We start from the raw sequence: 15,800 nt of genomic DNA, 5'->3' as shown, positions 1-15,800 counted from the left end.
AAAAAAGAATTCTCAACCTTCCTAAAATCACATCTCTATGTACAAATTATCTACAATATGTGCTGACATAAGCAGACTGCACTACCAAATACTCAAGTCTGGAGTTTGGGTCATGCCTCAAATCTCAGCAACGGGGGGGCTGAGGCGAGAGGATTTGCCTGTGTCCAGGAGTTCATGACCAGCCTGGGCAACATGGCAAGACTTTGTCTCTAAAGATGTTAAAACAAAAAAATTACCTTTAAAAAAAGAGTTTCACATGACTCAGCGCCCATAGCACAGTGGTTAATTCTTCTAGAATTAAAATGTTATGGGTTCATAAGAACAAGACAATGCAAGCTAGCCCACTGACATTCTTAAAAACCATGATTTGTGACATCTTGAAAAACCCACACAAAGTATCTATGCCAAAGACAAAAGATATTCCACAACAAATGGATATTCCAGCAGTCATTTGGGGGGAAAGTAACACCGCTGGAAGGAGAGTTATTCATATAAGAATTTATGTCAGGATGCCTCGCCAGATTTCAATGCCATATTCAAAATAAAAACTAACCACCAACTACAGGAAAGTATCGCGTCATCCAGACAAGTATGCAAAGTATAATCAGTAGACACGTCTGCTGGTAACAGTGACAAGTGCAGCACTTGAAGCATTACAAACCCTAAACTTCCACCTATTATGTTCCTAAAAGCCATACAAAGTAAATAAGATAAAAATATCTTCCTGTTAACTTTCTGGGTGTCTTAGAATACCTGCCATGGCAGCAGAAAAGGCTTAATAGACACTTGTCGATTTTGGCTTAAAAATATAGATGGTCTGCATGTGAACTGGTACCTGGAAGGCCCAGCATGCTCACCATTCACACATTCACCAATTCCTTTTCCTAGCAATAGACCCTCCACAGCTGGCCACCCCCTGCACTGCCCACCTCCTCAAGCTGACCTCTTTTTCACAGACCAGACATGCACCAGCTGTGTGTATCACGACAGGAGGCCTCGTGGCTTACACTGACCACCTCCCTGTGTTGACCGGTTTGTCACAGTCCTTGGTGGTCAACTTACAGAGGTTCTACCATAATGCAATGCCTGAATTTAGGACACACAACACAAATTCAAAAAGATTTTTTCCTAATTTTAAAAGAAGTCATGAACATTATTTTATTGGAAAACTCCACAATCAAAAATACATCAAAATATATATATTAAAATGCAATATGACATTAGAGATTGCCATGAAGAGATTACACAGAAATGGTTTCAGAAACTCTACTTTGCTGTTAGTAAAGCCTTCCTTTACTTAAATTTCAAATATTATGGGAAAGTTGAAAGAATGATAAAATGAGCATTTCCACCTGGCCTCGACATTGCGAGCACCTTGCCCAAATGCTCTCCTGCTCGCCTTCCTCATCTCTCATTCTACCCCTCCCGGCCATCCCTGTCTATATACTAATATAATCAAATGCAGTCGTATTATAGAAGAATAGACTGAGTAAACTGCACTGTAAGGGGAAGACAGACTATTCAGCTCCCATATCACCACTAATGAGCTCAAAGAAGGCCAGGTTTTGTCCCAGATGAGATCTTGCCCATATTTGGTTTTGAAGCTTTGGAATTAAAAAATATGGATAGGACGGCGCCTGTGGCTCAGTGAGTAGGGCGCCGGCCCCATATGCCGAGGGTGGCGGGTTCGGACCCAGCCCTGGTCAAACTGCAACAGAAAAATAGCCGGGCGTTGTGGTGCGCGCCTGTAGTCCCAGCTGCTCGGGAGGCTGAGGCAAGAGGATCGCGTAAGACCAAGAGTTAGAGGTTGCTGTGAGCCATGTGACTCCACGGCACTCTACCAAGGGCAGTACAGTGAGACTCTGTCTCTACAAAAAAATAAATAAATAAATAAATATGGATAATGGCTCGGTGCCCGTAGCACAGTGGTTAGGCGCCAGTCACATACACCAAGGCTGGTGGATTTGAATCTGGCCCAGGCCTGCTAAATAACGACAACTGCAACAAAAAAATAGCCGGGTGTTATGGCGGGCGCCTATAGTCCTAGCTACTTGGGAGGCTGAGGCAAGAGAACCACTTAAGCCCAAGTTTGAGGTTGCTATGAGCTGTGATGCCACGGCACTCCACCAAGGGTCACACAGTGAGACTCTGCCTCCAAAAAATACATACATATATCAATCAGATGATGTTATGTCACTGCTCAGGACCATGTAGGGTTTTCCTTTTAATTATTAATAAAAGTGCAAGCCAATGTTCTTCAAAATAGCTTACAAGAAAAATTCTAGGGTATACACCCTCTCGGGACCTTGCCCCTGTGACCCCACCTGCTGAGCTCCTTCCCTCTCTCCACTCCAGATGCACTGGTCTCCACGCTGCTCCTGGTCTCTCCAGACACGTCCCACCGAGGGCCCAGCACTGGCTCATCCGTCCGTCCAGCATGTTTCCGACCCCCCATCCCTCCATGATCATATTACTGTGAGGCCCACAGAGCCCACTCTGCTTAGTCACACCTGTCTCCTACAAAACGCCTGACACTCTCTCTCTCTCTTTCCCTCTGTAATACCTACACCCCTCACACAGTCTAAATAATTCACTTATTTCATATTTCCACATCTTGTCTGTTCGGTCCCTAAGACCTCAGGAAACTACTTAGTACATAGTGTAAGTGCTTAACAACAATCGCTGCTATTAAGATTTCTATGTCCCCTTCAACCCAAAGACTTGGTCTGAGCCAAGCTCTTCTACATGTCTTAATAATTACCAGCACTTTTCAGTATCTCCCACAAACATTAAATTTAAATTTTGAAGAGACAAGTTATATACTTATGCTTTTATTAATACTCTTTTTTTGTGTAGAAGTGTAATTTTAAGACACATACAGATGTTTATGATATGATACCCAGTAAGGTAAGAAACTGTTTATATACAATGATCCCTTCATCTGGCTGGGCACCGTGGCTCATGCCTGTAACCCCAGCACTCTGGGAGGCCAAGGCAGGTAGCTTGAACTCACGAGTTCAAGACCAGCCTGAGCAAAAAGCGAGACCATGTCTCTACCAAAAATAGAAAAAAAAAAAAAAAATCAAGGTCCCTTCATCTACAAAGAAAATAGTAAGTATTTGGGGGTGGCACCTGTGGCTCAAAGGAGTAGGGGTCCGACCCCATATGCAAGAGGTGGCAGGTTCAAACCTGGCCCCAGTCAAAAACTATAAAAAAAAAAAAAGAGAGAAAATAGTAAGTATTTGTGTGTATCAGGGCTTTTGGGTACAATGACATTAGGTATTTTTAAGTTGCCTCCTTCTGTATATTTGTGTTTTCTCTTTTTTTTCCCCAATAATAAATATGTATCGGTTGTGTTATTAAAACAACATTCTTAGATACTCAAAAAATAATTATTCTTCATAATAGCATTACTAGCTAAACTCTAACTCCTATTATGAAAAAAATATAGCCCCTGGTAATACAGCCATTTTACAAATGCAACATGGATGTGTGCTGTTAACATAGTTCAACATATTGTTTGATAGGATCAGTAGAGTAATACAGCTCATACTAATCTGTGTATTTCAAAATAACTAAAAGAAAATGATTGAAATGTTTCTAGCATAACGAAGACAGATGTTTAAGGTGATGGACATTCCAAGTACACTGATTTCATCTTTACGAACTATGTGTATTAAATATCACATCTACCCCCAAATATGTACATCCATTATGTATCAATAAAAAATATTTCATGCACTTTAGCAGCTTTTCTGCAGATATTTACCTAATTCTTCTCCTTATACAAAGGGACGATGGAGCCAATTCTTTTCATTACAAAGCATTAACGCAGCACAAGTGTGGTAAACATCACCACCCCATCCAGACAGCTACATGAACTCCACATCACCCTAAGATACCGCCTCTGAAATACTCCTTTGAACGACAGTTTTTGTAGTAGGCTTTTATATTTGTGGCATAAAGTTATAGTTCAAACATTTCTTTTTTTATATTCATATTCAGAGCTATAAGTAGCACAAACTTATGCAACTTATTGCTGTTAAAAGTACTAATATCTATTTATTTCAATTGCTTCTTGTTTCAGAAAGTACTGAAAGTAACATAATGAATAAAGTAGCCCTATAAAGCAGGAGGATTTAGACAACTTGGGTTATTCTGTGAAACTTCAAGGTAACTATTTCAAATGAGTGAGCAAGACAGCTTCTTTAAAACTATTTAATTCCAAATCTAAATTCATAAAGTAATATACTTCCCATTTTTAGAAAAATTTGAAATCTGTTTTAAGTTTTAAAGCATATAAAATAGGAGTACTTAACTTCTCAAAGAAAAATCTGATTATGATTAATTACTTTCTTTTCAAACAAAAAAATTCATTTATTATCTGTAAAAGGAAATATAAATTGGCTTAGAAATACTTTCCCATGGTCTTAATCTAGAGAGAAAATATTAAATGTTCTAATGTTATTTATATTTCATATCTTTTAAATACAATTCAAATTAGATTTTTCCAAACAAATTCATTTAGAATTGAAGAGGAGGAAATAGTTTCAAACTCATTTTAGAAGGCCAGCATTACTCATACCAAAGCCAGAAAATTACAGGCCAATATCCCTCATGAACATAGATGAAAACCTCCTCAGCAAACCACATTCAAAAGCACATTAAAAAGATTATTTACAGCCAGGCACAGGGGTTAATGCCTATAATCCCAGCACTCTGGGAGGCCGAGGGAGGAGGATCCCTTGAGCTCAGGAGTTCAAGACCAGCATGAGCAAGAATGAGCCTCCATCTCTACTAAAAATAGAAAAACTAGTCAGGCATTGTGGCGGGTAACTGTAGTCTCAGCTACTCAGGAAGGTGAGGCAGGAGGACTGCTTGAGCCCAGGAGTTTGATTGCTGTGAGTTAGGCTAATGCCACTGTACTCTAGCCTGGGTGACAGAGTGAGACTCTGCCTCAAAAAAAAAAAAAAAATCAGGGCAGTGTCTGTAGCTCAATGGGTAGGGCGCTGTCCAAATTCATTGGGGCTGGCAGGTTCAAACCTGGCCCAGGCCAGCTAAAACAACAATGGCAACTGCAACAACAACAACAAAAAATAGCCAGGCATTGTGGCACGTGCCTGTAGTCCCAGCTACTTGGGAGGCTGAGGCAAGAGAATGGCTTAACCCCAAGAGTTTGAGGTTGCTGTGAGCTATGATGCCATGGTACTCTACCCAGGGTGACAGCTTAAGACTCTATCTCAAAAAAAAAAAAAAAAAAAAAAAATCATCCACAATTTATCCCTGGGATGCAAAGACGGCTTAGCAAATGCAAATCAAGGAATGTGACACAGCACATTAACAGAATGAAAGAAAAACCACAGATCCTACCAAAAGACGCAGACACTGTATCTGACAAGAGTCAACATTCTCTCATGAGAAAAGCTCTCCTTAAATTAGGGACAGAAAGAACATATGTCAGCACAATGAAGGCCATGTATTATGAGCTCACCGCTAACATCAGACTCAAAGACAGAGGTAAGTGTTGGTGAAGATGTGGAGAAAAGGCGGTGCTTTAAAGTTTAGCACTGTTAACAGGAAAGTCCAAATCTCAGTTAGACAGGGGAAGGCCCTGAAGAGTATTCCTGCACACCGGGGTGGCTGTGCCAGGTGACAGGGCGTTATGTGAAAACTGCTGACGGAACAGACTTTAGAGTTCTCACCACAAGTAAATGGTCAGGGTGTGACATAATGCGTGTATTAATTAGCGTGATTGGGCCACTTCACAGCGTATACATATTTGAACCATCACGTGAAACATCACAAATATACACAATGTTTATTGTCTACTTAAAAATAACAATAGATAACGTTTAAATTACTGCAGAAAACTTACTAAATAAATAAAGTCGCACAAGGTTATTTTTATGATAAAATAAAAGCTGACAAACCTTGGCTTCCGAAACACGAAACTATACTGTTGGCAGGCCAGGCCCACGGTGGGCGTGTAAACGATAGGCATGAACTTCTCAACGTCCGACATCAGCACTCTGTAAAAGAGCTTCTCGTTCCTATCTTGAAGATCCATCAGGAGCAGATACCTGCGGAAATTGGGCAGAATTAGATCCACATCCCACAAAGTCACGAAATAGCTGCTTTGAAATCTACTTGAACATTTTTCAACCAACTATAACGTATTTTTTGGGTTACATAGAAAAAAATCTGGTCAAAAAACTTTAGAAACAGGCCAGGTGGGGTAGCTCATGCTTATAACCACAGCACTCAGGGAGGCTGAGGCAGGTGAATTGCCTGAGCTCAGGAGCTGGAGATCAGACTGAGCCGGAGCAACACCTCGTCTCTAAAAATAGCCGGGGCTTGTGATGGGCCCCTACAGTCCCAGCTACTTATGAGGCTGAGGCAAGAGGATCGCTTGAGCCCAGGAGTTTGAGTTTGTTGTGAGCTGTGACACCATGGCACTCTACCCAGGGTGACAAAGTGAGACTCTTGCCTCAGAAAAAAAAAACAAAAAAAAAACTTTAGAAATATTCTTAAACACCTCAAAAAATGAAGAACTATAAACTTGATTGCTATCATTAAAACATTAAAACCATTGCTGAAATAACACCATTTTATTCATTACTTAGAAAGACTATTCATCCCTATTTTAAAATGAAAGACAGGTGAAAATACTAGTCTAGATACAGGTTAACCTCAATTCAACTGAGTAAATAGGAAAATTCCATCCTTTAACCTGCCGCACTGAATAACCAAAGGAAGTAACACCAGGAAGGAGAAGGGCACTGTAACACCCCCCTAAAAACAGCTCAGGAGCAAGTTCAAGCAGCTTTTCTCACCACTTGTATCGAATGGCCTTGTCCTTCTGTGAGGCATTTCTGAACCAGAGTTACCTTTCTAAATAGAAACCTCTTCATGTTACTTGTAGCCTCCAGTAGTTTACGGAATAAAACTCAAACTGCTTGGTGTAACTTAAAAGAATCTTAAAAAACTGCACTTAACAATCTTACCAGCCCTTTTGTACGGATTTCTATTCCCTGGATAGTCAGAGACGCAGGGACGCTAACACTTGGCCAATTAGACAGATAATACCCAGAAAATGAATATTTGCAAGAAAGATGATGACTTGAATTTTAGACATGATAAATAAAGCTGATGTAGCAATGCGGAAGTCACAATCACTAAAACGACGGTGGATTCAGGACACTGGGCACCGGTGATGTTCTTTCCTCACCTTCCTGCCCATCACACTGTCTTGGTTTCTCCTATTCCACTTTCCTGTTCCTCTGTCACTTGATCCTCTTCTCTGAAAGCTTTCTAGCACTCATGTGTAATATGAGGTCTGACAATTAAGTTCATGAATTCACCCCAGAAAACCTGCTACACACCTTGCTGCTGAGTGTCACTTCAGCGTCCCTCCTTGGGAAGCTATGCCCTGACGCCAGCGCCCAGTGCACCCTCCAAAGCAATTCTGAAACTTTCTTCTGGAATGACCTGATCGGGGTCCGGGGTCCCAGTTCCCCAAACCCAGTTGACTTTGTTCCATCACTTGGCTGCACTAGGCAGTTCAACCAAGGCCCAGTGGTAACTGAAAGTAAATGAGAGTGAAGCTGGAGTGGCACAGGAGCAAACGTGACCTGCACAAGTGTCAGGGTCACAGAGACTAGCTGGAAGCAGGCACCTCTCATCGAGGAGAAAAGGCCAGTGAGAAGCAAAGGCCTGCTGGGTATAAATACTCCACTGAACCTGGCCGGAGCCTCCCACTGGCCTCTCTGCGCCGCCAGGCAGGGTCACCCTTTCCTAATGGTCACTGATGGTCTCTTTCGATTGGTCATTGGTTACCTAGGTCACCTTACACCCACATGCTATGGGCCCCCCAGACTTCCTGGGTCAGCAGCCAGGCTCCCTGCCACTCCACTTAAAGCCCTTTCTTACTGTCCCTTCTCAAGAGCTGCCACTGTATGGCAGAACCACCAATAACAATAATGAACGGCCCTCAGCAAGACTCAGCCACACCTCGACAGGACACAGCCGGGAGGTGCAGATCCCCAGGGTTATGCAAGCTGACCGAGTCCTTAGTACTGTGCTGCCAAGGTAACCATGGTGGCAAGTTTGCAAACTTAACTGCCAGACCTCTTAGGATGATAGCTCTGACAGTCATTCCAAAGAGTTCCAAAATGGCTTTGAAGAGTGGACTACACGCTGGCATTGGTGTGTGGCTTCCCAAGGGGACAGTGACTGCGGTGATTCTCAGCGATGAGGGAGGCAGCGCTTTTTCTAGGATGTGTTCACGAACTTAATTGTCAGACCTCGCACATTAGGAAATTTGGTTGGCTTTACCTTCACGATACATCCAAAACCTGACCACCTCCATTGCTACCACTCTGGATCCAAATTATCTTCAATTCTTGCCTGCATTATTCTAATGATCTCCGAGTTCTCCCGCCTGCGTCCCCAAGGTCAGCCTTGCAGCCTTTCTGGAATGCAGTTTAGATCATGCTGAGCTTCTGTCCAAATCCCAAGAGGCCCCTTTTCCTCAGTGTTAACAGCAGACATCCTTCAGTGGCCTGCAAAGCCATTTGTGATCTGTCCCATTACCTGCTCAACTTTTCCCCTACCATTCCCCCCAGCTTGCTTTGCCCCCGACAGGAGTCTCCCTGTTGGCCCTGAATGTGCACACATAGCCCCTCGGACTTCTCCGCTGCCGGCTGCCTCACCAACTTTGATTCTTAGCTCACAACTCAGCTTCCCAGAGAAGGCTCCACTCACACCCTGCTTAACACCCGCCCTGGCCACACTTGCCCCCAGCATTTCCAGCCCCTCTTCACTTTTCTCCCCTTGCTCACAGCTCTAATCATTTTCTGGCATGGTATAGAACTTACTAACTTTTTTACAGTTTACAATTTTTTTGAATAATTTTAAATAACTTACATGAATTCTATGAGGGCAGAGACCATTGTCTACAATCTTAACACCTAAAAAGGCCCCTGACACTGAGTTGATGCTCAGTAAATATTTGAGGACTGGTCTATAGAACTATGTACAAATTTGAAAGGCACCAGCTTTTAGCAGGGAGCGGATAAAATGCCCCAGGAAAAGAATATAAAGTGAGCATACAAGAGGCTAAAGGAAGAACTCCAGGAAAAAGTGAAAGAGAAGATTGTCAAGGAGCTTAAGAAGTAAATACTGGGCTTGGCGCCCATAGCACAGCGGTTATGGCGCCAGCCACATGTACTGAGATTGGCCAGTTCAAGCCTGGCCCGGGCCAGTTAAACAACAATAACTGCAACAAAAAAATAGCTGGTGTTGTGGTGGGCATCTGTAGTCCCAGCTACTTGGGAGGCTGAGGCAAGAGAATCGCTTAAGCCCAAGAGTTTGAGGTTGCTGTGAGCTGTGATGCCACAGCACTCTACCAAGGGCAACATACAGAGACTCTGTCTCAAAAATAAAAATAAAAAAAAGAAGTAAATATAAGAACAACCTAGTCAGACTCTTCACTCAGCCACTTGTCACACCCAGTGGGTCTCAACAGCTGAGACAGAGGTCATGCACCTGAGCATCTACTCACCAAGGCCCCCTGGCCGTGGCCACTGCAGAGTGTTCGGCCAGCAGAGTCCAGCAGAGCCCCTGACACCGCATCACTCTCCAGGGTCATCAGCCAGCGACCTGGTGGCAGGTTGCCCATGCTGGACAATTTCCATCAGGAGGGCAGCATTTTGTTTTCACTAAGAGACACTCACTCTAGGTCCAGACGTGCCTGCCCATGCATGAAATTCTCCTGCCAAACCTGCTGGATTTGTGGACTCACAAATGCCTCTCCCACCATCGTGATATTCTACCCAGCACTGCTTCTGTTCAAAGAATTCACTTCATAGCAAATGTATGAAAGTGTGAAAGTGCAGCAGTTTAAGCTCATGGTTTTATAATGCTTCACACCAATCTAAAGCAGCTGGTGTGACAGGACAGTGCAATGTCCCCGCAAGGACTTAGCTACAGCACCAGCAAGGTGGAGGCCCCTTTTGAAGCCGGGGCTGTGAGTGCTCTGAAGCTCTGATGTTAAGGGACATCAGGAAGTGTGCCTGGTTTCATGGATTTAGGAGTCAAGAGGTAGTAATGGGATCGGCACCACCAGTGACCCACTAGCCAATCTCTGCTTCCTCTCTCTGTCACTGAGGGGTCTTAGTTCCAAACGGAAGAATGTTTCCACCAAGAAACACAATGAACCCCCTGGCCAAGAAGCGAAAACTGGCACCATTTTGGGCACCACACACCTATGTCAACAGGCCAAGAAGGGAGCCATTGTGCTGGCAGGGAGGGATGGGCCCTGACCTCAGAGGGACTGGCCTGCGCCCTACAGGGGAGGTAAGAAAGACTATGCTGGAAATTCAGGGGATCCCTTAGGCCAGGGGTCCCCTACCTTTGTGGCACCAGGGACTGGTTTCGTGGAAGACAATTTTTCCATAGACTGGGGGCTGGGAAGAGGCTACTAGATTCTCATGAGGAGCCCACAATTTAGATCACTCCCATGTGCTATTTCCATGGGTTGACACTCCTGTGAGAATCTAAAGCCACGGCGGATGTGATTGGAGGAGGCGGAGCTCGGGCAGTGGTGTGATTGGAGGAGGCGGAGCTCGGGCCGTGATGAGAGTGGAGGAGGCAGAGCTCGGGCCGTGATGTGATTGGAGGAGGCGGAGCTCAGGCCGTGATGTGATTGGAGGAGGCGGAGCTCGGGCCGTGATGAGAGTGGAGGAGGCGGAGCTCGGGCTGTGATGTGATTGGAGGAGGCAGAGCTCAGGCCGTGATGTGATTGGAGGAGGCAGAGCTCAGGCCGTGATGAGAGTGGAGGAGGCGGAGCTCAGGCGGTGATGTGATTGGAGGAGGCGGAGCTCGGACCGTGATGTGATTGGAGGAGGCGGAGCTCGGGCCGTGATGAGTGGAGGAGGCGGAGCTCGGGCTGTGATGTGATTGGAGGAGGCAGAGCTCGGGCCGTGATGTGATTTGAGGAGGCGGAGCTCGGGCCGTGATGTGATTGGAGGAGGTGGAGCTCGGCCGTGATGAGAGTGGAGGAGGCGGAGCTCCGGCCGTGATGTGAATGGTGGGGGCAGAGCTCCGGCCGTGATGTGAGTGGTGGGAGCGGCCATGCACAGGTGAAGCTTCACTTGCTCCCTCATCTGCGGCTCACTTCCCTCTGCGCAGCCCAGTTCCTACCAGACCACAGATGGTTCTGGTCCATGGGAGTGGGGACCACAGCCTTAGAGCATCTCTTAGCATTACATGCGCTGTGATTAAAGCTGATGGAAACTACAACCCAATCCAGGCAGGACTACTAGAGGCTCAGGCCACTCAGGACTGAAGGTTTGAGTTGCCCAGCAGGTAAAGAACCACATCCAAGTGAGCCGCCTGCCGAGGGCAAAGGAGACATGGAGAAGGGAAGTTAGAAATGCCAGCTGAGACACGCGACCCACGACAGAAACAAGGACCGCCACCGTCACAAGTGTTCTTTCCCTTTTTTGTTAAGAATGATTACAGGTACGTGTGTTCATAAGCCCCTCTGCACGCACCGTGACGGCAAGTCTCTTCCTCTCTCACCACCGATCAGGTGACACAAGGTGTGCTGATTGTGAGTCACGGCAGTAAGTCATCCTAACTTTACATTACGGTATTTCAGTTAAGGGACATCAAGAAGAAGGGACAACATCACCCAAAGACCCCGCAGCCTCTTCTGAGGAAAGGGCAGGTACGTTTTCAGTTGTCTGCAGGGGAGCTGAGTAGTGTTAGGTGTGAGTACGACTCTGGAAATGTCCTTTAGCTCTGGAGACTGAGTATGACTGAGGCAGACGCACAGTGGTGCTGCCACAGGCCATTCAGGCCCTCCGACAAATACCACACCCTGGGTGGCTTAGGGACATCAGAGACGTATTCCCCGTAGGAAGTCCAGCATCTGGGCACTGGCAGGTTTGGAGCCTGGCAAAGACCCAGTCCTCGTGGACAGCGCCTTCTGGCCCAGCCTGACATGGTAGAAGGGAGCTGTGAGGGGCCTCTCTCATAAGGACATGATCCCATTCACAGGCCCAGCTCCTAACACCCTGTAGGGGTTAGGATTTCAACATGGGGAGAACACGACTGTCAGACCTCAGCACATGCCAAGCTGACAAGAGGCAGGCTTGTTGTGGTTACTTTTACATGTCTGCTAGGCCAGGCCAGTGTCTTTGTCAGCTTGGCTGCTATAAAAAAATACCATAAACTCTACGTACACCTTATCAACAGCAGGAATTACTCCTCACAGCTCACAGTGTGGGTGGTTCTGGTGGGGGCCTCCTCCAGGCTACAGACGGCTGACTTCTTGCCTCCTCCTCTCCACCCTCTTCTCAGAAGAGTAAAATTCATGAAGCTCCACTTATCACCTGATCATTGCCCAAGGCCCCATCTCCAAATTACCAACATCCTGGTATTAGATCTCAGCATAGGAATTTGTGGAGGGCATAAACATTCAGTCCATAACAGACAGGTATACAAATATTTGGTCAAACATTCTGAATGTTTCTGGGAAGTGTTTTTTGGATGAAATTAGCACCTAAATCTACTTTAAATGAAGTAGATTATCCTCCCTAACGTGAGTGGGTCTCACCCAGTCAGTTGAAGGCTTTATTTATTTATTTATTTATTTGAGACAGAGCCTCAAGCTATCGCCCTGGGTAGAGTGCTGTGGCATCACAGCTCACAGCAACCTCCAGCTCCTGGGCTTAGGCAAATTCTCTTGCCTCAGCCTCCCAAGTAGCTGGGACTACAGGTGCCCACCACAATGCCCGGCTATTTTTTGTAGCAATTTGGCCAGGGCCGGGTTCGAACCCACCACCCTCGGTATATGGGGCTGGCGCCCTACCTACTGAGCCACAGGCGCCACACCAGTTGAAGGCTTTAATAGGACAGACTAGCCCTTCCTGCAAAAGGGATCCCCCAGCACAGTACCTCTGGGCCAACAGCAGCTCCTCCCTGGGCAGCCAGCTGCTGGCCTGCCCAGCTGGAGGGTTTTTTACTCTCTCTCCTCCCCCTCCCCATTCATATTTATTGCTTCTCTGGAGACACCTGATTAATTTCAATACATTTTATTATTCTTTTTATGAAATCATAGCTGTGTACATTAATGTATTTATGGGGTATAATGTGCTGGTTTTATATACAGTTTGAAATACATAGCCTTCACCACACTTTCTTTTTTTTTTTTTTTTTTTTGTAGAAACAGAGTCTCACTTTACCACCTTTGGTAGAATGCCATGATGTCACAGGACTCACGGCAACCTCCAGCTCTTGGGCTTCCGCGATTCTCCTGCCTCAGCCTCCTGAGCAGCTGGGACTACAGGTGCCTGCCACAACGCCCGGCTATTTTTTGGTTGCAGTTCAGCCAGGGCTGGGTTTGAACCCGCCACCCTTGGTATATGGGGGGCCCTACTCACTGAGCCACAGGCGCCACCCTCACCACACTTTCTTAATTATTATGTTAAGACATTTGTACTCTACACTGGTAGATTTGACATGTACCCTTGTAAAATGCACCATAGGTGTGGTCCGACCAATTACCTTCCTTCCACCCACCCTCTCCCCTCCTTTCCCCTCCCTCTCCTCTTCCCGCTTCATTTTGGGCTATAGTTGGGTTACAGCTTTCATATGGAAGTGTAGGTGATTATATATTGGTTTTATAGTAGAGCTGAGTATATTGGATACTTTTTCTTCCATTCTTGAGATACTTTACTAAGAAGAATATGTTCCAGCTCTATCCAGGTAAACATAAAAGAGATAAAGTCCCAATACATTTTAGATAATGGTTTAACAACTACTTTCAATCCTCACAACAGTATTTCCAAATAGCTGTTATTCTCTCCAACCCACAGATTAAGTTCAGCACCTTAATAAGGGTGGAGTCAAAAGCAGAGGGCGAGACCAGTCTCTGTCCCCAGGGCTGCAGGGGCTGCCCAAGGCCCACTGCAGGTGAGACAGGGCCAGAACTTCAGCCTATAGCTACCTAACTCCAAAGGCTGGAAAAATATATTACCTTCATCTTTCTGCAAACACAGAAACTGAATTCTGAACACAGTGGTGACCCCTATTTGCAGTGGTGTCAGAGCATGGCTCACAGGCGGACTGAGTGTGGATGACGAGTGTAAGTAACTAAAGGCTAATGAAGCTTTCAACCTCTCTGCTCTGCCGAGGGTGGCACTTCCTGACAACTAACCTTCCAGCAACAGCTGCATCTCTCTGAGGATGCAGCTCAGGAAGGAAATTTTATTTCATTCAAATATTCCTTGAGAGGGTAAATTTTATAAAAACATTACTGTATTTATAGCCAAATTCTCTTTCAGGCAGATTGCCATTTCTAATTCACTATAATTCCAAAAAAAAAAAAAAAAACCTACAATTGCCTAAGAGAAATACAGAAACCATCCTGATGAAGGGGCTACCTGTCAAAGTCGGAGGGCAGCTGCTCGCAGTTCTGGACGACCCTCAGGACCTGCATCTCCGGGCTGTTGAAGCAAGGTGGCAGCAGGCCGTGGATGTTCAGCTGCTGCCGCTCCTCCAGGGTGAAGGCCAAGTCCTGCGGGAGCAGAACACGCAGTGAATGGCGGGCAGAGGACAGAAGCTTCCACATACAGAATCAGGCACGGAGGCCGAGTCCAGAACCTGCAGATCTGGTGTGGCTCTGAGCGTGGCCCTAGGCCTGAGTGTGTCCTGTGAGCACTCCACACCGCGGTTTCCTTTTCTGTAAGGTGGAGTACTAAGGGCGGAAGCCGTGTCACTCGGGTGTCATCAGAATGAAGGTCGAGGGTGGGAGGAAACTCCTTACAGTCACATGAGAAGACGCAGTCATCACTGATACCAGTGAGTATAAAAACAGGTATTATAAGAGATTTTTAAAACTATGAATATGGGCGGGTCACCTGTCACTTGCTGCCTCTAGAGTAGTGACACAGGGTTCCCACTCAGGGACCCCCATTTTCTTTCTTTTCTTTTTTTTTTGTTGCACTTTGGCAGGGGTTGGGTTCGAACCTGCCACCCTCAGCATATGGGGCCGGCATATGCTCACTGAGCTACAGGCGCCACCTAGGACCCCCATTTTCCAGGCCTGGTTGAGTTCAGAAAATCAGTCTCATCACAGACCCTGGTCTCTAGGCACAAACAGGCCCCCTCCAGGCCCCATTCTGCCAGGCTCCAGGCAGCTCCTCCCCAGCAGGGAGCATACGCCCTAATTCTTGCCTGGGATAAGGCCTGCATTCCTTTGCTAACTTTTAGGATTATTTTCTGCCCACAAGATTTAAACCCTTAGAGTGAAGGGGCTGGGGGATGGAGAGCTTCCCACTTGGATTCACCTCCAGAGGTTCTGTTCCCCCTTTTGTTAACAATCTTTCTATCAATCTTTCCATCAATAAACTCTGTCCTTTCACTGATCCATATGGTCTGTTTCATTCTTTGAACCCTCAATACCAAAAGAACCGACAGAAATTCTGGCCACAGAAGATCGAGAAATGCCTATGTGATACTAAAGTCCTAGTCTCCACACTCCTCTCCAGAGCTATCTCCTGCAATTGTTATGCACTCCCAGGTACCCCGAACATCTCGCCATGACACGTGGTCCAGAACATCTTCCTTCCTTCACTTCTCTGCCCTTCAAGCTCCTCTGTAAACCTTTCCAGACTCACCCAGCGTGTCCATCACAACCCTGTAATTATATCTGTATTATTTGTTCACATGAACATTGATTATTTAAGACCATAATACAACATACTATGGAGGGCCAAAAAAAAAAAAAAATA

The 15,800-nt window shown here is 45.7% G+C and overlaps 1 protein-coding gene across 1 annotated transcript in view; it reads right to left on the bottom strand.

Annotated features, from left to right (window-relative positions):
• ME1 (malic enzyme 1) overlaps positions 1-15,800 on the bottom strand; it is a 163,884-nt gene that overhangs the window by 121,041 nt on the left and 27,043 nt on the right. Inside the window, exons 2-3 of the mRNA XM_053602368.1 lie at positions 14,451-14,584; positions 5,931-6,080 (exon numbers count right to left, since the gene is read on the bottom strand). Coding sequence (XP_053458343.1) covers positions 5,931-6,080; positions 14,451-14,584 — 284 coding nt within the window. The remainder of the gene's footprint in view (positions 1-5,930; positions 6,081-14,450; positions 14,585-15,800) is intronic.

Source organism: Nycticebus coucang, chromosome 9 (assembly GCF_027406575.1).
Source record: "Nycticebus coucang isolate mNycCou1 chromosome 9, mNycCou1.pri, whole genome shotgun sequence".
Taxonomy (NCBI): Eukaryota; Metazoa; Chordata; class Mammalia; order Primates; family Lorisidae; genus Nycticebus; species Nycticebus coucang.
Note: the sequence above shows the minus strand (reverse complement) of the source record. Positions and strands in the feature narration are given on the sequence as shown.